This window comes from Myodes glareolus, chromosome 6 (assembly GCF_982192425.1).
Source record: "Myodes glareolus chromosome 6, mMyoGla1.1, whole genome shotgun sequence".
Taxonomy (NCBI): domain Eukaryota; kingdom Metazoa; phylum Chordata; class Mammalia; order Rodentia; family Cricetidae; genus Myodes; species Myodes glareolus.
Window position 1 is genome coordinate 113,944,860 of NC_142031.1, and position 23,603 is coordinate 113,968,462.

General features: G+C 50.3%; 1 protein-coding gene across 5 annotated transcripts in view; it reads right to left on the reverse strand.

The window, feature by feature from the left end:
- The window catches only part of Prkag2 (protein kinase AMP-activated non-catalytic subunit gamma 2), a 266,876-nt gene extending 243,453 nt beyond the window's left edge, over window positions 1-23,423 (reverse strand). For all 5 annotated transcript variants that reach the window (XM_048440227.3, XM_048440225.3, XM_048440224.3 and 2 more), the window contains exon 1: window positions 23,284-23,423. In XM_048440227.3, the coding sequence (XP_048296184.1) occupies window positions 23,284-23,397 (114 nt within the window). In that variant the 5' untranslated portion in view covers window positions 23,398-23,423. The remainder of the gene's footprint in view (window positions 1-23,283) is intronic.
- Window positions 23,424-23,603: the final 180 nt, after the last annotated feature.

Below are 23,603 nucleotides of genomic sequence, written 5' to 3' on the forward strand. Positions count from 1 at the left end.
CTCTGGTTCCCCTCTCCTGTGCTTCCAATGCGTGGATGGACCAGTTCTGAGAACCCAAGTTCCTTAGTGCTGGGGATTGGCCTGCACTCCTAGGCACGGCCTCGCCTTGTTCTCACACAATAGGCTTCATTTCTCTGTGGTATCAAGCCAAGAGGTCACACCTCTGTAGCTGGTTACTGGCAGGGAGCCTATCAGGCAGGAGCTGGTAGCCAACACAGGCTTCTGGGATCCAAAAGCATCTTTTTCTGGCTCCATTAACTGGCATCGTGCTGCACTCCGACACAGGGAGGATTTATACCACAGCAGTCAGCAAACGCTGAACAGCAGAACAGCTCTTCAATAGAGCTGGTTAAAGATTTATCTGTACCCCAGAGCCCACAGACTGGCACCCCTTAAACATGCACTGTAGGAACTGGTCAAAGTGCAGAGAATGAGGGTCAGCGTGGAGTTAACCATGAATGGGAAAGTTATACAGGCCTCCTTCCCTAGAGACTCAGGGACTATTCAGGAAAAGGGAGCAGAGGATTTTAAGAGCCAAAGATCAGGCTAGACCAGAGTGAAATGGTGTCTTCTGAGTGCATCAACTCACAGAAGCCGCCATTGTCTGTGCAAGCCCTGCGTTAGATCAATATAATCAACATCCCAGGCTGGAGCACGGGAAGGGATCAGGAGTCTTCACTCCTAGCAGAGGAGCTACAGGCAGCTGATGGCTTTGGGGGAGGAAGAGTCAGGATTCCTTAAGGGTATGGCCCCTGGTTAGTCAACCAGGCCAGTGGATGGCCCAACACCCATGATTATGTGGACAACACAAATTGGTCTTGGTGGGTTATTAAAGTGTGGCAGGGGTGGGGGGAGTCAACACAAAGTCATGAGGGGGTAGAGAATTGGGGGTGAATTTAGGAGTTAGGGGAAGAGTGAGGATGAATGTGGCCAAAATACATTTTATGTATATATGAAACTCTCAAAGAAATAATAAAATAATTATATTATAAAAACATGCTGTGTGCCAGGTAATGGTGGGGTTCGCCTTTAATCCCAGCACTTGGAAGGCAGAGGAAGGCAGTTCTCTGAGTGAGTTCGAGGCCAGCCTAGTCTACAGGAGCTACCTCCAGCACAGCTAGGGCTGTCACACAGAGAAACTCTGTCACAAAACAAAACAAAAACAAAAGCAAAACAAAAAGCAAGCTGTGCAAGGATCACTGTCCTACCCTCCGAGACTGTGGAGTCTAGTTGCAAAGATGAGGCTGAGGAATTCAGCTTCCCAAAGCCAGGAAAGCCTTAACGTCAGTCAGCGTCTCCTCCAAATTTCATGGAGGAATAAATGTAGTAATGAAGAAGGGGCCAGGGGGCTTGCCCTAACAAAAGGATTAGTTCACTCAGGAGCAGGAGGGAACCAGATAAGCCTCCTCTTGCCCTCTGCCCTCCACCATAATAGGTCATCATGTTCTAGGCACCATCTTGGAAGCAGATGTCACCAGACAACAAATCTATCATTGCCTTGATCTTGGATTTCAAAGGTTTCAGAATTTGAGAAACTTCTTTCTTTCTTTCTTCCTTCCTTCCATCCTTCCTTCCTTTTCTTTTTTTTTAAACTTTACCCAACTTTGAGCATTTTTGTTTTAGAAGCACAGACAAACTAATTTCTGAATGTCTTTGGATGTTTCTGGAAATGAGAAAACAAAGCTGAGTGTAACCGCTAACTTTAACAGTTACGATTGGATTTTAGTTAACATACACCACCTCATTTGACCTTCCCAACTCAAGAGGCCTAATATGGCCTCATCCCTGTCCCCTGCTCCAGATCAAGGTAGAGGTGGCTGGCGTGCAGAGTGGGTTCAGGCAAGGCTACTGGCCGAGGCCGAGGCGTACTCCTCCAGCAGCTCCTCTTGGTATTCTGAATAAAGATGAGCTGCAGTTTGTATTCTCTTGTGTGACCCCGGAGGGAAGGAGCAGGTACTTCCTCTGACTTGGCACACTGCAGGAATGGAGAGAGGCAAGGTAGCCAGGAACAGGCTTCAATGCCAACAGGGCTTCTATTTCCCTGATACTTGACTTCCTCCCTTCTGTGAGAGTCTGAGATATGCAAACGACTATAGGGGAAACCTATAGTCAAGACTTTCTGTGCCTCAGTTTCTCCAGGTCTCTGCTAGTCACTAGGTCTGAAGGGACATAGGACCACAGACAGACTGTGAAAAGCAACTGTCCCTGCTGCATTCCTGACCTATGGCTGCTGTAACAGACCTCCACAATAGGGGCAGGGCTTAATACAATAGCAATATATTGCCTTGAAGTTCTGGAGGTCAAAAGTCCAATATGAGCTACGGGTAGGACCAGTTCCCTCTGAATCTCGTAGGGGAGACGATGCCTCCCTGCCTTTGTGGTCACACATGGACTCTGATTTTGGTGTCCATCTCTTCTTTTAAAAGGAGACACCAGTTAGACTGGATTACAGGCTTACCACACTCAAAGAGACATCCTAACTCATTACATAGGAACCCATATATCTTCTAGGGGGACACAATTTCCCCCAACATCTGCCTTCACTGAGTGGGTTGTATGAAACTATACTTTCCAATGAACCTTCTGCTAAGATGAGGAACTGATTCGATGACAGTAGAAAGTGTAACAAGCTGACGGCCCGGAGACAAATGACAACTTATCTTGGGTGACCTTGAGCCCCCTTACCAGTCATCCGTTGCCCACCTCGGTGTCTGACCTAATGTTCTTGTGGCTCTTGGAAATGTACTAACAGACCGCAAACTTCCACCGAGGCTCAGAATGCTGTCAGGCAGCCTCTGAGGCCTATGGCAGAGGATTCCCCACTTTGCTGTGTCCTGCCTGCCTGATGCTGCCATCCTCAAACTGTTACAACACAGGAAGATGGAATTTGGGGTGACTTGAATCTGTGTTCCTAGGCCACAGTCACTTGTATTTGGCTCCAGAATAAATGACCTCTTATCCCCTGTGAGGTGAGAGTTGCAGTTTTTGTTTTTTAAACCTTCACAGCTGTAATCTGGAGAATCTCATTCCTCCTGCCTCATCCCACCTGCTAGTTTCCAGAACATGCTGTGGCCATGCAGAGGCTGTTGGACTCTGCGGCTCCAGCATAGGAAACCTGAGTGCTGAGGTGTTGAGGGGACGGGCAATGACAGTGAGGAGGCTGGGCCTGGTGCAGGGTCTACAGAAGGCAGCAAAGCAAAAGTGGGGAGCCATGCCGCTGCTTATCTGACAACCACCTGGAGACTTTAGCTGGAAACTGTCGCCTTAAGTCTTAATTCAACATTCCAGAAACTCCCTGGGGAGGGAAACATGCCCATATGGGCACCCTGCACTGAAAGACAGGGTCATATGTGCCTGCTTACCGAAGTTAAAAAAAAAAACTAGCCAGCAGATGCAATATTCCCTAGGGGTGGACGAAGTGGGGATGAGGTGAAGGGGACCCTCCGGTAGGAGGTGGGAGACCAAGGCTCAAGTGAAGCCACCAGCCAGGCTGGATGAGCAGGCCGAGGCTCACACAGGGCGCAGGAAGCCTGAGCTGAAGTTTGAATCAGGTGGGCAGATCCCCAGACTCTCCCTCAGCTGGCTCTGCCACTGTCCCACCTCACCCTCAACTGGTCGCTAGGCAAGAAGGCAGAGGCCAGAGACAATGCTGGAGTAAATCGGTTCGAGTCACCGGGGTGTTCTGTGTGACATGGCAGGGACGGGGAGTGGGGTAGAGCAGACAGGAGTAGGTATTCCTATGGGTATGTGTGCATGTGTACATGTGTGGAGGCCAAAGGTCAACTCAAGTATAGTTCCTCAAGAGCCATCTAACTTGTTTTTAGAGACGGGGTCTCGGTCTCCCATTTGGAGCCTAGGCTCACTGATTAGGCTAGGCTGGCAAGTTCTTCACCCATGAGCCATCTTTACAACTTGTAGTCACTGAGTTTTAATTCTGTCTGGTGCCAGGGAGATTAAGGAAGATGCTGAAGACCAATCCCCACCCCCACCCCCTTGGTTTCTGACCGTCTTGTTGGAAGCCATCTGTCAGTACAGGACAGAAGTCCTCAGTCAGCGGTTATGACATGACCAGAGGTTGAGGCTCTCTTTCCTCCAGCAGTGCGCCAAGTTCCTTGCCTTCCCAGTGTCTGAACGTCAACCGAAAGTGAGCCACTTACAGACTCGCCGCTGAGCCAACTGGCACGTAAGGTTTCACTCACTGGCCTGGGGTGAAACATGGAAAACCAAACAAATGCAAAGCTGGGGAAGCAGAGCCTGTAGCACACATTGGAATTCAGTCAAGTCACGCTACTAAAACCAGGCCTCTTCCGGGGGTGGCGGGAATGTGGTTTTCCAGAACCGGAGTAACGTCTCCTACTGCAGCAGTATGCTTGCTCAGAGCTCTCTTTTGAGGCCTTCGGGCTTGGTGTCTTTGGCTTAGAAGCAGCTTCTGCTTTTGCTAAACCACTTCCCCTTCTGGAACCTGCTCGTCCATCCCCCTCCCTGCCCACATTACACCTCTGCCAATGACAGCTGCTGGCTGTGATCCTGGGTATGAGGCTGGGCACCGGGGTGGGGATCTGTGTTATGTACAACAGGTCTGAGCGGCCCTGAAGTTCACTCTGCCATGGATGCTTGGCTTCTTTGGCATCTCTACAGAGCTGACTGCCCAGGGACATCTCCATGATCCCAGCTCAGCATAATTTGCTGGCTTTTGGATTCCTTCTCATTGTTTAACCATTACATTAACCCTTGACACCTAAGGAAGATCACTCCTGAGCCCATCACTTTGCTTACTGGAGAAGACTGATGGGCCAGAAGGGCCACAGTAGATGCCTCCAGGGGAGGGGAGGAGCACAGGATGTCTTCCTCATCCATAGATCCCTCTGGATCTCACATCTCAAACATCTTAATCTTCTATTTTCTTCTGTGAAGTGTATACATCTTCTATCTATTGCCTTCAAAACACAGACTGCTACACTCCACTTCCTGGGTGGGAAGTCAGGATCTCTCTTGCTAACCCACCATACAGGGGAGGGGCAGCTGGCAAGACAGCCAGCAGTGAGCCCCGAGCAGAGCTACCCATCTCCTGCACAGTCCACTCCCAGATTCTAGAAGCATGTTGCTAACAGGTACAGCTTTATCAATGAGCAGACAGATACCTGGGGTGTGAGGTGCTGGGGCAGACTGAGACACCATTAGCATGTGTGCTATGGGCAGTAATAAAGAGAATGCCAAGACTGTGACCCTTACATTTGTTGCCTGAGAGACCTTCCTAGGTCTGTCTCCAGATTGCTAACTATACCAAGGGATGTTTAGGGCCCTGATAAGCATCAAGATACCTAAGGTTATACAGAAACCCAGTCACATTAAGAATACTTTTGTCAACTGGATGGTGGTGGCACATGCTTTTAATCCCAGCACTCGGGAGGCAGAGGCAGGCAGATCTCTATGAGTTTAAGGCCAGCCTGGTCTACAAGAGCTAGTTCCAGGACAGGCACCGAAGATACAGAGAAACCCTGTCTAAAAAAAAAAAAGAAAAGAAAAGAAAGAAAGAAAGAAAAAAGAAAAAAGAAAAGAAAAAAACAAACAAACAAAAAATACTTTTGTCCTGTTGGACTGCTAGGGAGGAGGTCAGGGAGGACAATGCCAGGAGCAGGAAAGAAATGTTTGGCACACAACTGAGTGCTCTGTAAGCTGTAGATGTACCATCTGTCTAGAGCTCTGAGAAACTGCTCAGCCCGTGACCTCTCTCGCTCACTTCCTACCTCTTCGATTCCAGGAGCAAGACACAGAGGGAGAACAGCGCAGCCCCCACTGGACCACATCCCAGCTCTGACAAAATGGGGTTCCAAGGGCTCCCTCAGAGAACCTTGAGCCTTTGGAGTACCTCTCCCTCTCTCCTTTGAAACCCTTTGCCCCCTCACTCCCGGAGATGTTGGGGGAAACTTTTTCTGCTTGGACGTTTTAAGAACAAGTGGTGATCATGAAAAGACCACCAAGAGCTGGGCTGCCATGTGCTACCCTCAGGCACGGCCTTCTGGAAGAAGGAAGAATGGTCCACGGCTGGGTGAGGGCAGCCAGTTCCTGGAAAAGGGAAGTGAAATTGGCAGACTCAGCAGAGGAGGAGCCGGCAAGACGACAGGATGGTTGATGGATGATGCGCATTGTTAAACTCAACTGTTTAAACGCTTCTGGCAGGCCGTGCTGTGGGTGAGTCACGTATGTGGTTGGACTCTGTAAGGTTTTGGGGTTTAAACATGCTCACCTATTGAACACGACACATGTTAATCTGCTATCAGCCACTGCTCTTCATTGCTCAGCAAACAGGCTCACGCCAGGGCCTCTGATCTCAACGCTGGCCCTTCCTATCAGACCACACTGCTTCCTTCCAGTTACCACAGCAGAACCTAAGACCTCTTGTTTCATAGGTGAGGATGCTGGGACCTCCATGCTAGACCGGCTGCTCCCCCTGACTCTCCTGCAAGAGACATGTGAATGACTACTAGCCAAGAACCCAAAGACAAAACTCTATCCTGCTCTTGTTCTGCCTGGTCAGTCTCACTGCTCCTGCTAGACAGGGGGGCAGAGATGAACCCTAAATGATAACCATAAGGTATTTAAATTTTGTATTTGGAGTCTGGGTCATACTATAATGTGTATGTATGTCTCTTTACATGGTCTCCCTACAAATAGATGCACACAGACATGCACACGTACACATATGACCCTCCAGTACCTAGAAACATGTATCGTGTTTTAAGGTCTGAGAGAATGAGTTTACAAAGGTCTTCAACCTCCATCATGACTGCATGTGAGGCCTAGGGCCACAGGACCTCTTTGCTCAAGGCTCTCTGAACATCTCTGGTAACCCCTCTGCCATGTCAAAGAAAGCACTTGGAGGCAGATTCTTGTGCCCAGGCACAAGAGCTGTGTGGCACCCCTGCCAAAGCCAGATGATGGGAATCCGTCTACCAAAGGGCACTAACACAGACAGTGTGAGGGCTCCAAGGGACCCTGAAGACCACTTACAGCAAGGCCATGGGGCCCTCTGACAAAGCCTCATTTACAGATCCAAGCAAGAATCCAAGCAGTTCCGCACTTCAGGCCCAGGGCCAAAGGTCTGGGGACAGCTAAGCATGGGGTGCCGACTCACGGGCCATATGTTCAGGGATCCTCACACTACTGCCTGAGGGAGAGTGGACAGCAAGCGAGGTCTCAAGCCAGGACCGCACCCAAGGTCACAGCAAGAGAAAGAGAATGACAGATCAATGGAGCAGCCTCTCTGCCAAGCCTCCTATGGCAATGGGCACCACTGCTCACATAAGCAAGGATGACACCCGGAGGAGTGGCCCCCAGTCGCCAGCATGCACAGGGTCACATCTCACTGACTACACAAACTACCCAGGCTCCAGGATGCTCTCACTCAGAGAATAGCAGTAGGCAGACAGGTGCATATGATTGCACCAGAAGGAAAAAGTGGGCGGGCAGGACAGGGAGGGGAGCCCGTGGGTAGGAACCGGCGTGATGGGAACAGATCCAGAACCATGCCCACATCTCTACCATATGGATCCCATGGAGATTGTTTGCTTGCTTAAATAGAAGTTACCTCATTCCAATGACAGCTACTAACATAGCTTCCACTACCGAAGGGATGCGATAATATGGTAAGATGAGAAAGACTGAGAGAAAGAGAACAGCGGCTGTGAGAACACACACACACACACACACACACACACTCACACACACACACACACACACTCTGTTCTTGCCAGATTCAGGGTACATTTGCCAGATTTCTCCAGTAAATGAAGATATATATCTATATATATATATATATAGATATAGATATATATATTGAAGCACAGTCTTTCAGACTGGCTTTAATTCACCATGTAGCTGAAGATGACCTTGAACTTCCAATCTTCCTGCCTCCGCCCCCGAAGTGCTGAGATTACAGGCAGACACCTGTACGCTCAGTGTGGGCAGTGTTGGGCATTGAACCCTGGGCTTTGCGCTTGCTGCGTAAGCACTCTAACAACTAAGCTACAACGCCAGTGCAAGAAAGATGACCTTTTTTTTTTTTTAAGCGTAATTTGCTCAAGTCTGCTTCTGGCTAAGTGCCTTGCGTGTATCTTTTGCATTTTCATGGCATTCCTTCTGCCATTTCACTAGTTCTGGGATGCCACGGAGCGTGTCCAGTCACCCCGCTAGTGAGACGGGCAGCAGAGGAGAAGCCGGGTCCTCAGAGTCCCTGTTCCTCGTCACAATCAATCCAAGGCCTACAATACCGAGGGAACTGGAGCAGGCGTGCCAGGCCACATCCATTTATGTATGTGGGATTGACAGCTAGCTCCTAGGGAGATATTTTTGTCCTCTTTATCTCCCCCAAGCAGGACGTGGAGGGGGAGCAAAAAGAAATCTCTCTGGAAAAATTGTGGATTTAAGAGACAGCCCACCGGGTTCAACCTTCAGCCCTGCCCTCACCAGCAGTGTCCCTTGGGCAAATGACTCATCCCATCTGAGCCTCTAGTTCCCTGATTATAAAATCGGGCAACAAGCAGAACCAGGTCAAGCTGTGATGGGCTAAGTGACAGAACTTTGAAAGAGTCTGGCATGGGGCCACATGCTGAGGAGTGTCCAGCAAAGACCAGTGTGAAACTCTCTTTCAAAGCTGACCCGGGGTCTAAGACGCAGCCCCGCTGTGCACATCACAGCGTCCCAGAGGAGGCTGGCCCGCCCAGGGTTGGCCACTGCAGCCACACCAGGCACTGGAACTGGGTCAGAAGGCAGGTTTTTCCAGCCTGGTGAAATTTGGCTCTTAGGAGACAAAAGGGTGGAAAGAGATAGGTAGAGAGACAGAAGAGAACGAAAGGAAGAGAGATGGGCAAAGCAAAAAAGGAAGACCGTAGTAAAAGATACTGTCGGGTTGCATGCAGCCCCAAGTCTTCGTACAGAGGCAATATCCTCTCAGGGGTCCCCAAACAGCAAACCAACATAGTAATGGGAAGCAACATTAGAAGGGGGAAAACATACCCACCAAAGACCTGAGAGTTCTTAAGGAGAGGGGGATTCAAATACCAGTTAGGCAAGGGGCCTTTCCTGGCAAAGAAGGTAACGAACAACCAGCGTCATGTGGAAGACGCCAGGAGAGATCCGAGCTGGAAGATGACATTGTTCTTAGCCGGGTGGCACTGAGGACCGTCCTTTCTGCTGGCATTTTCTCAGGTTGCACACTGCCTTCCAGCACCATCTGTCTGTTCAGCACAGTGGTTCAGCATGTGGGCTCACGTGCCAGACAGCTACAGCTTGGTGCCTGGCCTGCCTGCCCCTCCTATATGGCCTCTTCCCAGTTTTTCCCACTTGTATAAAGGAGGTAACAGTAGCACCACCCACAGGGCCACTACAGGGATGGAACAGGCCCTGCAGACAGGGGTGGTGGGAGGGGTAGCCCAGGGGCATTCAGTTTGTGCAGAATGACTTTTGTTTGACCTTGACATTCCACAGAACTAGCTACCAGACTGTTGGAAGCCCATACCCACCTCACACACTCTCCATCTAAGAGCCAGTCTGGGATATCTGTTAAGAAATTGGCCAAAGCTTCTTATGCTTCAGAAATGTGGAGATTATTTTAAGTTCATATTCATGCATGCATGCCTTGGTGTCTTCTGTCACATTTTGGTCTCCAGGTGCCATGGAGACATTTGTTCAGGATTGGACCAAGAGGGTCTTGGGAGGCGTTAAACACCCAAACCTCCCACATGCTCTGTGTGGCCCTTCTTTCTCCCTATCCCCTCTTCTCCCTGCTCTGGAAGACAGAGAAGGGCCTGCCTCCCCACTGATCCTGGACCACACCACACCTGATGCTGATATAATTCACCATGGCTACTGCCAAGCGTCCTGTGATTTGAGTTATCTAAGGCTGAGGTGTATTTGGCATGACCCTCTAAACCAGAGGTGCCCTGGTAGACACTAAGGCATCCGTAGGCAGTGTCCATGGTGGAGATGCACAGTGAGGGGCTATGCCAGCACACGGGACCCGGATGCTGGAGTCCCGGTGTGGTGCCAGTCTCACTCCAAGAGGCCTCTCCTTCTTATCTGAGTCAGAGTCAACAGCAGGCCAAGACATCCCTGGCCTCAATGAGTCAGAGTTGCTAGAGACTTCTCAGACCAAAGATAGTTCTAGAAACTCAATGAAAAGGGATTGGCCACTGGCCAACACTTAAATGTTCCTCAAGTCTGTCACAGGAAGTTTGGAAAACACAGGTCCCCAAGACTCCAGTGCAGACTGAAGTAAGGGTTTAGTGCTGGTGCTGCCCAGGGAGGATGCTTCCCAGGGGCTGTGGTCCTGGGGAGAGAGTGGGTCATCGGGTCGGGAGAAAGCCACAAACCGAGCCCAGCTGCACAAGGTAGAGAACTCGAAACTGTGCAGTCAGACCTTCCTGATGTGTCACCAAAACCTGAGAACAAAGAACAAGTGAAAGCTGCTTGGCCTGTGGTATACTTCTGTAAGGAAGATGGAGTAAGCCGGGTGGTGGTGGCGCACACCTTTAATCCCAGCACTCAGGAGACAGAGGTAGGCGGATCTCCCAGTTTGAGGCCAGCCTGGTTACAGAGTGAGTTCCAGAATAGTCAGGGACACACAGAGGAACTCTGCCTCAAAACAAACAAACAAATAAATATGAGAGAAGGCAGAAAGCAAGGCACTGGGAGGAGCCTGTCACTTGAGGGTGGAGCCTACTGCATGGTCATCCTCTTATACAGCTGAAGGAACTGTGCTTAGATGGTGGCGGATGTGAGCAGATGGGGCAGACTGACTTCCCAGGGATGGGGGCCACACCTGCTGCCCATGCCCAGGCTGGTACCAGCCTATTTATCCTCTTGATTCCCAGTAGAAGCTGTGAGGAAACATTAGGTCACGGGCCCTACTCTCTGTCCAGGGCTAAGCCTGCTCTCTACTGTGCTTCACCCTAAGGTGACAAGGGAGTGTCCCCTGCACTCACTGAGACAGAAACCAGATTATGGTGTCAGGTAGGAATCTGAGGTCCCAGAACTTGCTCAAGTCAGCGTGCTAGAATGAAGATTGAAGTCGAGGCCCTTCTCCTGAGACCTGTGTCCTCACAGCCTGTCTCCAGGAGGTACCCACAATCTCCCAGCGCACTGAGAACTACTCCAACTCCTGCAACAACACCCCATGATGTGGCCCTCAAGTTCCTGGTCTATGGCCATATTTCCACGCTTTCTAAGGCAGGGCTCAGCCCACAGCTCAAGGTCGCTCTCCCTCTAGGCCCTGGGCCTATCTCAGCATAAGTAAGCAGAGTTGCTAGATAAATCTGGAAACATATTCACCCAAAGCCCTCCACTTGATATGACCAAGCACATACTAGAATGCCCAAATGACAATGTCTTCCAGTACAGTGTTCTTAACCTGGGCCCGTCCCCAGCTCCCCACTCAGTGGGTAACCTCAGCTGTGTTCTTAAGTGGCGCTCTAATCCGGGGAAACAATATTTCTAGAATTTCCATGTCTTGCCCATTCCCCCATGGAATCTCACTTTATACCTCTCAGTCCTGAGAGGGGATCACTATTCCCATTTTACATGTAAGAAAACCAACTCCCAAACATCAGGGACCCGAGTGGGAGAGGTTGTGAGCTGGAGGGGGCGAACAGCGATGCCGAGATTGCTGTTTTGTTCCCTGACTCTCAAACACATTCTCACTTAGGCACATGCACCTTCTGTGGAGCGTGTGAGCTCCATCCCACTTCCCTGCTCATGCCAAGATTCTGTTCTTGAGGATCTGCAATGAGTGACGGCCAAGTCCCTGCTGGAGACCAGCAGGTGGCTGCTCCCGCCTCCTACAGTACCAGGAACTAGAGGCTCCTGGAGCTGGTGAGGACTAAAGGCTCCTGCCTGGCCCTTGGACCAAGGGCCCCCTCCTCCCCCTCTGTCAGGCTAGGTGCCAGACCAGCGTCCAATCAAGGGCTTGTCTTGTCACCAAAATGACTCCTGGCAGAGTAGGAGTGCTGCCTCTTGTCAATTAGCTTGAGCAGAAGACCCAAACAGTTTTCCCACGTAGGAGATGAAAGGGAGAAGATAGAGACACGGTGATGTTCCCAAGATATGGCCTCTCATTAAGTCTACAGATGCAATGTCGGTGAAATTTCTGCCCGCACACACACACACACACACACACACACGTGTATGTGTTTGTGTGTAGTGTGTGTGTATAGGAGCATGTATTGTGTGTTTGTGTGTGTAAAGGAGCATGTGTGTGTGTGCATGTGTGTACAGGAGCATGTATATATGTGTGTGTGTACAGGAGTGTGTATGTGTGTACAGGAGCGTGTGTGTGTACAGGAGCGTGTGTGTGTGTACAGGAGTGTGTGTGTGTGTGTGTGTGTGTACAGGACTGTGTGTGTGTGTGTGTGTGTACAGGAGTGTGTGTGTGTATGTGTGTGTGTGTGTACGGGAGCATGTATGTGTACATGAGGGTATCAGAGGTCAAGCCCTAGTGTCTCCTCAGCTGGTTTCACCTCTCACTGAACTTGGAGCTCACTGATTTAGCTAGGTTGGCTGGCCTACAAGCCCCACCTCCTCAAGTACATGTGCACGTCACCACACCTAGTTTGTGTGCTTGTTTTACATAGGTTTGGGGGATTTGAGCTCTTGCTGCCAGCACTTTACCAACGGAGCCATTTCTCTGGACCTTCCCTTTCAATAAGTGTTTTCATAAGATTAGTGAATAATGGATTCACTCAGATGTTGAGAGACTAGTTCCTAAAGATAGCTAAACACTTTGGTTCTCAAAATCATCTTGGTTTTGTTCATTATACTCTTCAGCTGGCCTGGACATTTCCTCCTTCTCTCTAATAACATGGGCATCTGGGGTAATGATGTTAGGAGAGGAGTCACTTCCTCTGGCCTGACCTGGGACTCCATACTTGTCATCTTTAAAGGGGCTTAGGGGCTAATTAAGGAGACCGGCAAATACATCAGAGTAAGGTAATTAGGCTCAGAAAAGGGAGTTGCTAGCACTCAGTCAATGCCTTGCCCAAGCTTCTCTCCTCTTCTCGGGGACCATGACCACAAAAGCTCAGCCTTCTCTCCTCTACCTGGAGGCAACTCTAAAGGGCACCCCACTTCCAGATGTCCCTGGGGCTGGCTAGGACGTTTGTGGTAACTGCTACACAGCCTGCTTGTCCATCTGATTCTGCTTGCTCTCCTCTCCCACTGCAGGCCCAAAGCCAAGGTTCAGAATCAAGGGTCAAGAAAAACCTCAAGGAAGGGAACCAGTCACTGGAGGCGTGTGTCAGCACTGAATGAGGAACAGAGACAAACGTGCCATCTTGACCTCGTCAGAGCAGTGAATCCTGAACCAGTGTTGCTACCCACAGGACTTGACCTTGGTCCTTTCCTGCGCACTGGTATTGTTAAGAGCCCAGAAGACAGAGGACAGTCCAGAACACTTCAGGCCAGCCTGCAGCCTGGGCCTGTGTTCACCTCTGTCCCAACTGTTGCTTTGAGCTAGCACAAAACAGAACTATTTTGTTGCCATTTTTTAAAATTTTATACATTTTTATTGAGCTCTGCATTTTTCTCTGCATTTTTCCCTTCCCCTTAAGCCCTCTCCCAAAGTCCCCAAGCTCCCCAATTTATTCAGGAGATCTTGTCTTTTTCTATTTCCCATTTGTTACCACTGTTTGAGGCTATCTTCTGGCCTCGAACCAAGAGGCAGGGGATATGGGCCAAGCAGCTGGGCCTCACCTGTAGCCTTGAGAAATGTTCCTCTCTTCTCAACTTAATTATAATAGAAGACCCGAGTCTGAGCCCCTGGTTTACCCGCTAGTTTTCTATGGAACGCGGTGGGTCATGACATGGGCAGGGTGGTCCGGGTTGAAGCTTCTGTTCTCTCTGGGTTTCCAGGAAGTGCCGCAAGCTCTTTGGGCAACTTCTCCTGGCTGGTACTCAGCAATCCAATGGAAGGTCACCTGGCCAAGGTCTTCCCTTAGACTGTTTTCTACTACTGTCCAGTGTTCTCTGTCTTACAGCTGAGAATATTTTATTACTTGTGCCCTAAGGCCATTTCAGAAATCTCAAGCTACATTTAACAAGCAAGAGTGGTGTGGACACAAACAACCTCTCTATTCTAATCCTGGCTTCTCTCCAGGGCCAAAATACCACCTCAAACACTCACTCATCTTAGCTGATAGAAACAGGATGCTATCAAATGCCTATCTGTGGGAGAACCAGCTCCCCTGGCACCTCTCCTTCCATCATGTAAGGACCCTTGAAGGCCACCTGGACCCAGGGAAGGCACGGGCAGCTGGAGAACCAATCTGAATTTTCCTACTTCTTAGACCCTGTGGTATCCACAGAACATGGACCTCTTTGGAACAGCATAGCACAGAGTACATACGAACCCAGGAATGGGCAGAGCCTTGGGTACAGGGCCTCCAGGAGTGACCTTAGAGTTGAACTCACTGTCTCTGCCAGTGTCACAGGTGGTCCATCCATCCCTGCCTGGTGAGCGATGTGGACAACTACAGGAGAGCGGTAAAGTGGTACTCTAGCTAGCTCCCTATCCTCTATCCCTGTTGATAGAAACACGTTCTAACTACTAGAGAGGGGGCGGGAAAGCATCCCATTGATGGAGGCAGACACTCGGTTCTGGAGTCTTCTCCCACCCAAGGACTCATCATTCAGCACTGAACCGGGAAGTGGGCAGTCCAGGGCAGCTGGTCTCTTATCTTCCACACTGGGTGCTCTTGTTAGGGTGCCCTGTGCTGTGTGGATATCTTTCTCTGTCTATTTTCTTTCATTGGCCCTCTCTCAAAGAAAACCTAGAAAAGGGTGTTGCTATTGCTAGTCTCCTCTGAGAGCTACGAATTGTCACAGATGAAACACACGACCAACCCTAGACAACCTGGAAAGGCGTGAAAACACCTTCTGCTTGCCATTGCCTCTTCCTCGGCCCATACTTCTTTTAGGTAACTATAAATCAGTTCGTAGCCTGGAAAACGTTCTGAAAAATAAGTGGGCTCTGAGGTGATGTCTCCTGGCAGTTTTCTCTCCCATTTCTCCTATTTTTCCGCTGATCCACTCAGCTCCCGACCAGGACGTTCGGTTTCTGGCACCTTTTGCTTTTGTGGGGACTCCAGACACTTGGAAGACCCCAGGGAGGAGTCTCAGCCTCCCAACTTCAGGACTCTTGGCTTCCTCCATTCCTGGGCTTATGTCTTTTGACTCTGACTTAACCATGACGAGCAAACTCGACCACTGGGGAAACAGCATCTTCCCATTTCTTCCTTAGGCCTCCCACCAATCTCAGCAACCCCGGGCTTGTCAGTGTCAAGTCGAAACACAGTACACGGGCTGATAAGGAAGCGCTGAGCATCGGGTAAGAAGGGGCCTTCATTTGCTTGGTCGACCAGCTGTGACCTCACTCAGAGATTAGCAGTGGAGCCACACGTGAGAAGGGAATCATGTCCCTCGGACGTAGCCACAGGGAACTCTCAGGGGACTCCTCTGCCATCCGCGGAGGGCATATGCAGCCAGAGCAGAGGAAATGGTTAACGTTAGCTGGCTATGCAAGCCCACCACCCACCCCAAGCGGGGAAGCGCCTCCAGTTGGACTCTGCTTATTCACGCAAACTGTACTCAACTCTTCCACTACCTACTTTGAAAATAACTAAATCTCCATCCTTTACTTCCTGTTGACAGGAAGTCTTCTCTGCCAACTCAGGGCTTGCCACAGACCAGTGGGATAGCGCCTGAGCCACAAGGTTCCTGCCAGGGCCCTGGTGTTTTGGTGTTTTCTAGCTGGGCAGTGAGGTTGCTGATGAATGTCCAACAGGGACCACTTGGCTCTCGGTGGCCCCAGATTCCCTGCTGCCCTTCTGTGAGGCAGAGGTCCAGCCTCACTATGGGAAGCCATTGGGCAGTGAAGCCCTGTGGGAGGGCAGTCTTAAAGTGACCTCCTGTTGTTCCAGGAGGGGAAAGAGGAAGGATGGTACAGGGCGAGAGCAGAACTTTTAGGAAGAGGGAAATGACCTGCTGGATGTGTAGGCAGAGAACTACACGTTTGCTGCCAGGGAGGGTGACTGAAGATCCCTTCAAGTCTGTATTCTGAGTCCTCTGCTAGGTGGGAGATCCAGAAAGGGCAGCTCAATGAGCTACACTCCCCCCGGCCCTAGGAACAGATACCCACGGGACCTGGTTTGAAATAAGAGCTAAGCTCAGCCGATGTTGCCAGGGTAGGTCCTCATCCTACGCGGCCGACACTCTTTAAAGAAGAATGTGAGTACCGCCACCCAGAGAGGAAAGGCCAGATGAAGATGGAGGCCACGCTGGCGTGATACCACCACAAGCCGAGATGTGGGGCTACTAGACAGTACGAGCAAGGGGGATCCTCCTCTGGAGACAGAGAGAATATGGCCCCTCTAACACCTTGACACCGGACTTCTGGCCTCCGGCCCCGAGAGGTAGGTTCCTGTGGTCGCCTGTCTCCTGGTTTGCAGTTTTGCACTGTAACAGACCCAGAGACCTAATCCAACGGGGTCCCTGACAGAGAGGATGATAAAATCTTACCCCCTCTGTTCCAAAAGAGACATGTGAGGTGGGCATGGGGGAGCTGTGGGGAGCAAGAGGGGTGTACCTTAGCCTGGTCATGAGGGTCCTCACCTCCTGTTTTCTGCTGCTCCCCTGCATTGCTCCCTCTTCCTTGATGGGAATCTTAGTATGGCGGGACGGGGAGGAAGCTGAGCGTGTGACGAAGGCTGTGGGGCTGCTCCGGAGCCACCTTTGTTTTTCTAGAGCACCACTTCTTGGCCCTGCCATGTACCCTCTGAGCCTCACATCCTGCGGCTGGGGGCAGAAAACCATCAGGAGAACGAGGGGTATCTCTACCTCCTCCCAGTTTCCACTCTGCCATACTTTCCTAAGTCCCGCTGTGGGTGTGCATGCTAGCCATTCTGTACTAAAAATCACTGGACATGAGCAAACACCAGTCTAGGATGAGCCTGGCCTGCTCTTCTGCTGGTAACCGGGAAACTGCACCTTGCTTTATTTATGTCCAACCTATGACGTAGCAAGCACAGTGCAAGGCCTGGGGACTTCACTGGCACCAAGATGTCCATGGCCCCTACCTCCCTACAAAGGTTACTGTAGGCACCTGCCACCCAACAGACACTGCCACAGCTTTCTGTCAAATATGGCAAACTGTGGAGACTCAAAGCAGTAGACTATGATTCTATCTCTCATGGTTCTCTCCTTCTGCTGGAAAGTTCTCACAGCCAATGCTGATCTCTGGGATCAGCTGGTAACTCAGCTGTGGGGGGGCTCACAACAGCCCTGCTCACGTGCCCAGCTGACTCCACAAAGGCCAGCTAATGGAGGAAAACGTGGTTGTCTGTCTAGCAGGCAGTTCAGGTGGCCTCAAATCCAATGCTTTCTCCAGTCTATGGGTCACAATAGGACACAGGATATGGAGCCATAGACTCTGCCTCCAGACAGGAGGGCCACAGGTCACAGTGTGAGCAACTTATCTAACTAATGTCATTAAATAATTAATACACACAAATCTATTATATACTGTTTAAATAATATATACCGTAATAATAATAATAATTTTAGTATATATGTACTATGATATATATATGCACATACATTACAAACAAGGTAGAATTGAAGTCTCTACTTGACTCCAGTGCCCAACTGTATGGGCTGTGCCCAGTTGACATTCAGTTGGCATGCTGTGTCCACATGCAAGAAGCCCACTCACTGGCCAGACCTTTCACATGACATCTCTGACACGGCATTTAGACTTTGTTAGTACACCTGGAACCACGAGTCCTGGGGCCCCGCACTGAGCTGCTGAAGCTTCTGACGTCTGGATCCTTCAAGAGTTTATGCTCACAAATACCCAAAGATGCACCAAGCCACTGAAGCATAGCCTATGACGCCAACTCACATTGGCTACTCCAGCTCCTGGCTAAGCTTTATTTGGAAGTCAGAAATATCCTGCCATTGTCAAGCAATCAGTAGTATTGAAAGGTAGTTCTTCTCAATGATGGATGGAACAGTGCAGATGATTTATGAAAGATGTATAGATGGTGTACGGATAGACAGATAGATGGATAGATGATTGATGGATGGAGATGACAGATAAGACAGGTATACAGATGATACATGGATACTTGACTATAAACAGACACGGATAGACAGATGATGAATGGATAAAGATGATAATGTGAATATTTGGACAGAGTAGATAGACGATGGATGTATGGATAGATAATGGATATATGGATAGATAGATGATGGATGGATAGATGGATGGATGAATAGATAGATGGTGGATAGATGGACAAATATTACATGGAATTCAGATAGATTAGATAGACTACAGATAGATAATTGTCTTAGGTTTTTTTTTTTTTTCTGCTGTGATGAAACACAATGACCACAAGCAAGTTGGGGAGGAAAAGACAAATCTGACTTGCACTTCCATATCACTGTTCATCATCAAAGGCAGTCATGACAGGACCTCAGACAGGGCAGGAACCTGGAAGCTGATGCAGAGGCCATGGAAGGGGGCTGCTCACTGGCTTGCTCCACATAGCTTGTTCAGCCTGCTTTCTTATAGAGCCCAGGACCACCAGCCCAGGGATGGCACCACCCACAACTGGCTGGACCCTCCCTCACTGATCACTAATTTTAAAAATGCCTCACAGCTCGATCCTATGGAGGCATTTTCTCAACTAAGGATCCTTCCTCTCTGATGACTCTAGTTTATATCAAGTTGACATAAAACCAGCCAGTTCAGTGATGGATGGTCAGCAGATGGAAGGATGGACAGACAGAAACACAAATGACACACAGAACCAATGGCGTGAGAACAGAAGACATGGAGGCTGGAATTCAACTGTTTTTAAACCCAGAAGGTGTCAAAATCCCATGAAGAATTTAATGAATGACAAAGTCATGGGTCTTGTCTCAGAAATTCTGATTCAGTAGGTTCAGACTGATACATAGGAGTTGATTTTTTTTTTTGATTTTTGTTTTGTTTTGTTTTTCGAGACAGGGTTTCTCTGTGTTGTTTTGAAACCTGTCCTGGAACTAGCTCTTGTAGACCAGGCTGGCCTCGAACTCACAGAGATCCGCCTGCCTCTGCCTCCCGAGTGCTGGGATTAAAGGTGTGCACCACTACCGCCCGGCAGAGATAATATTTTTAAAAGCATATTAGACAGTGCCATTATACTCAAGCTGGTTCAAGAACCACACTTTGATAAGCCCTGCCTTAAACTCTTGCCAGCAAAGAGCGCACACAAATTGACTCAATCAAGGTTAAAGCTGAATGTCTTCCCCACACTCCAGCTCAGGCTGTTTCAGTGGTGAGGGGGCAGAGAACACACTGTCACCTGCTCCTCCAACCCCAGGGACAGAACACTCTTCCTATTCCCATGCTCTCCAGGGACTGTGGTCACAGGCCCATCACCAGCACAGAGGGCACTGTGGCCTCACGCGGGGTGAGACTCTAGCCACTCAGCAGGTGGCAGTGTCTTGAGCTCACTGGAGCCCAGTTGTGCCACCACAACCTTCTGACTGGCCAGATGCTCTTGGCTCTATTTTTGGTCTGTCTCTAGGGGCAGTGAAGGACTTAAGGAGCTCCTCTCCCAGGAGAGTGGGAACATGTGTATTCTGTCGCTAATGCCTACTTGGTGAAGAACCTACGCTCTCTGGGAGCTCCAGTGTCACACAAGGTCCTGCCTCCCTCACGCCTTCCTTCCCATCTTCCTGGGAGCATCCTCCAACCACCTTCCCCCACTGAAGGGCTCTCAGTCTCTGACCCCCCCGAAGTCTGCCAAACCACTTCATCTTACTGGTGTGTCTGGCTACTTCCCATGAATTTTGTTCCTTGCATTTTAATGACTTCTCAGTTGAGGCCCCTGAGAAAAGCTCCCAGACAAGAACTTAGGTTTTGATGGATAGTTTTAAGTTAAATAGCAGTAACAAAGGAGTAAGGCAGGAAGCCAGACAGGTCAGGATGATAAGCTACCTCCCAAGTGGACTCCCTTGGGAGAAATGGTAGCATCCCGCTGGGTTCTCCTGAAATAGTCTGTGCAGCCACATCAGAACTGTCTACCCAATGCCATCCTACTTGGTGGAAGTCTTTTCTTTGGGCACTGTGGTGGTTTGGATGAGAATCCCCAGGACCCTGTGTTTGAATGCTTGGTCCCCAGTTGGTGGAACGGCTTAGGACTCATTAAGAGGTGTGGCTTTGGGGGGGAGGTGAGTCACTGGGGGTGGACTTTGAGGTTTCAAAAGCCTATGCCATTCCCTGGTAGTGACCCCCACCCCTGCCTCATGCTGGTGGATCAGATACAAGGCCTCAGTTACTGTTTCAGCAGCAAAGTAACTAACACAGACACTGTGCCAGCACTTGAGGGGTCCCCACATTCAGCTGAACCAGCTGCCAAAGCTGGGAGGAATCTTTCGGACAGGGAGGAAGACATGCCCAAAGCTGCCCACAAGGCTATGGAGGACTTGGGGCAGGAGGGAGCATAGGGGCAGGGTCTTTGCGGCAGTTCTGCTTTGTGAGCAATTCCTGAGTGTTGGCTGGCTTGGAATTGACTAAGAGGGCCAGGTTGGCCTTGAACATACAGAGATCTCTCTGCCTCTGATTCCAGAGTACTGTAATGAAAGGTGTCCGCCACTATGCCTGGTAGAGCCTGGCTTTCAAGCCAGGGTTGTCTGAGGAGATACAGGATACTCAATTAAACGGGGATCTACACAGCAATAGACCAGTTTTAGTGCAAGTATATTCCAAACGTGACGTGGGACATACTTAAGGTTAGAGAAAAAAATGCTGTTGTTTGAAATTCATTTTTAATTGGGCCTCTTCTGCTTACTCTCTGGTGACCTTCCTTCAAGGTCCTTCTTGATCTGGTCTCAGACCATTCCCTTCCCTAGGAGACACTGCATTCCACTGGATCTAGAAGCACCCTCTCCTTCTGCATCTGATGCAGTCTGGTATGGTTCTCTCTCTCTCTCTCTCTCTCTCTCTCTCTCTCTCTCTCTCTCTTTCTCCCTCCCTCCCTCCCTCCCTCGCTCTCCACAAGCAATTGCTGTGGAGCTGACCTGTCACTGTATGTCCTGGGCTTAGCTGTTAAGCACATGTCTGAAGTCGCTAGCTCACAGCCTCTCCTGGCATAGTAAGCACTAGGTCACCATTAGTGGGTAGACGAGAGGAACCTCCGGCCCCACCAGCAAACACAAGCACTCTGAGGAGACAGCGCTCTCTCTCCCTCAGACCTGAACCAGGCAGAGGTCACATTTGGTGAGCAGCTGTGTGACAGTGGCGTGAATGCCGCTTTCAGTAAGGGCTGGGTTATGTCAGGAACATGCCAGAATGTCCCAGCTTAGACACTGGTTTTCAGCATTCACAGAGTGGCCTAGCAGTCCCTTAGCTGGTGCTGGATTTTGCCCTATACTGCCATACACATCACCCCACTGGCATGGCAAACACATGAGTGAGGGATCAGTCTCTCCATTTGGCCTCAATTCAATGTGGCTTGCTCAATGGACGTTATTTACTCCCTTCATCCCATCCTCTCTCCTTGCCGTGCCCACTTTTATTATTTATTTTATGGAGACCGTTTGCTATGTAATCCAGGCAAGGCTTAAATTTACAACAATCCTCAGGCCTCAGCCTCCTGAGCGCTGGGAGCTCTTTCTTGTACTCTGGCAGGCACGTAATAACCACACGAGTATACAGCACTTTACATTGTAAAGAGCTTTACCGTTTATTATTTTATTTCGACCTCCCTACAAGGCGGGAAAATCAGCACCATTTTGTGGGATAAACAGGACAAGCTGCGTGGTTAAGGGGTCAGCTCACACACTCACCACTGTTAAACAGATCTTAGCAGATCTAACTAGATTTAACTTAGATCTTAGTGTCTAACTTAGATCTTAGTGTCTAACTTTCTAATGACAGTTTTAAATGTCTTACATGGGCAATGTACATAGGAGTGTTTTTCTCAAATAAAACCCATATTCCTGTATGTTCACGTCACTGATGGACTTATGACTTGCTCAGATGCCCAACTTTAAACTACTCCCCAAAGCCCCCATTAGAACATGTGGGGCTCCAAGCCCCAAGTCTCCATTCAGTATTGCGCTCCTGGACTGGAATTAAAAGGGGGTAGGAGGCATCTAAAAGGAAGGGTTTGGGGGTCAATACCGTAGGAAAAGACTACTGTTTCCTCTTCAAGGTGAAAATGAGTGGATAGTCCTGGCAAGCCAGCTCTGCCTACGCTGTGACAGGGATCAGAGATGATGCCATGAAGTAGTACTGGCAGGAGGTGGAGCTCACTTGCTGTCCCACACTGCCTAGCATGTGCGTTTGTAAAAACCTTTGCTTGGTTGGTCACCGCTAGGATATGGCCAGATACGGGTTCCTTTAGCGGGTGAAGATAAGGGCTGGGGTACACCTTCTGAGACCAGACCCCCACCTCCACTCCCATGGAGGTGAGAACAAGCGCCCTCGGGCTAACTTCCAGGGCAGGCCAGACTGATGGATGCTGAGCACTGTGAACAAGCTACTCTGCCTGCTGCTCCCTCTGGCTGTTTAGATCAATGTCGCCAAAGTCCAACCAAGGTGGCAGGGTGGTGATCTGGGTTGAAGTTAGCTACAGTTCTGTATGGATGAGGGCACCTCTAACCTCCAAATTCCACAGAGGTCCAAGATGTTTCCGGAGTCAAACCGAGAGAACCACGGCAAAGGGACCCCAGCCCGCGACTCACATGAAATTTGGGGAATATTGGTGCGGAGGGAGAGCCATTTGGGGGTGCATCCACACCGTGGCCCCCGCGATATCCTCACCCACTACTCCTTTCCTTGGTCCCTAGCGGCCGCGCACAGCTCCACCCCCTCGGAGCTCAGTCCACACCGTCCTTTTTCAACAAAACAACACAACTCACCACCCCCCTCCCCAGCACCCGCACGGGCCGGATCCGGGGCTACGCCCAGTCCGCCAGTAGGCTATGCGCACCCGGGAGCGCGCTCCGCGTCCCCGCTTCCCAGCAGACACCCCTGATTCTGCCCCTGCTCGGGACAGTTCCGGAGCTCCACGCGAGTGCGGACAGAGATCCAACCACTGGCTCTGCGGCCCAGCTTGGGCCCTGCCCTTCCCCCTCCCCAGCCTCCCGAAGGGACAGGAGGGACAGGACGGCGCGCGGGGAGTGTCCCGTGTTAACCGCCTCGGCGCTGCGGGAGTCGGGAGCTCCGGGAACGGGACTCACCGGAATGTGCACTCGCAGTGACCGTCTCTTCAGGCTGGGGTTTTTTTTGCCGCTGCTCCCGCCAGGGCTGGAAACCTCTTTCTTCTTCTTGGTGTCCATGGCTGCGCTTCCCATAACTTTAGCCAGAAGTTAATTCCGGTGCCTTGTCCCCGAGGTTCGGTCCCCTCGCTACCTCTCAAGGCTGCTGCCGTTACACTGGAGCCACGCGCTCTTTATGACTGTCCTTCCACCCTGAAAACACCTCGTGGGGACTTCCGCGGGGAGGGCGGGTGGCGCAGGTAACACGCGGGGCGGCACCCGAGGGGCTGGCGGTCCGCGGG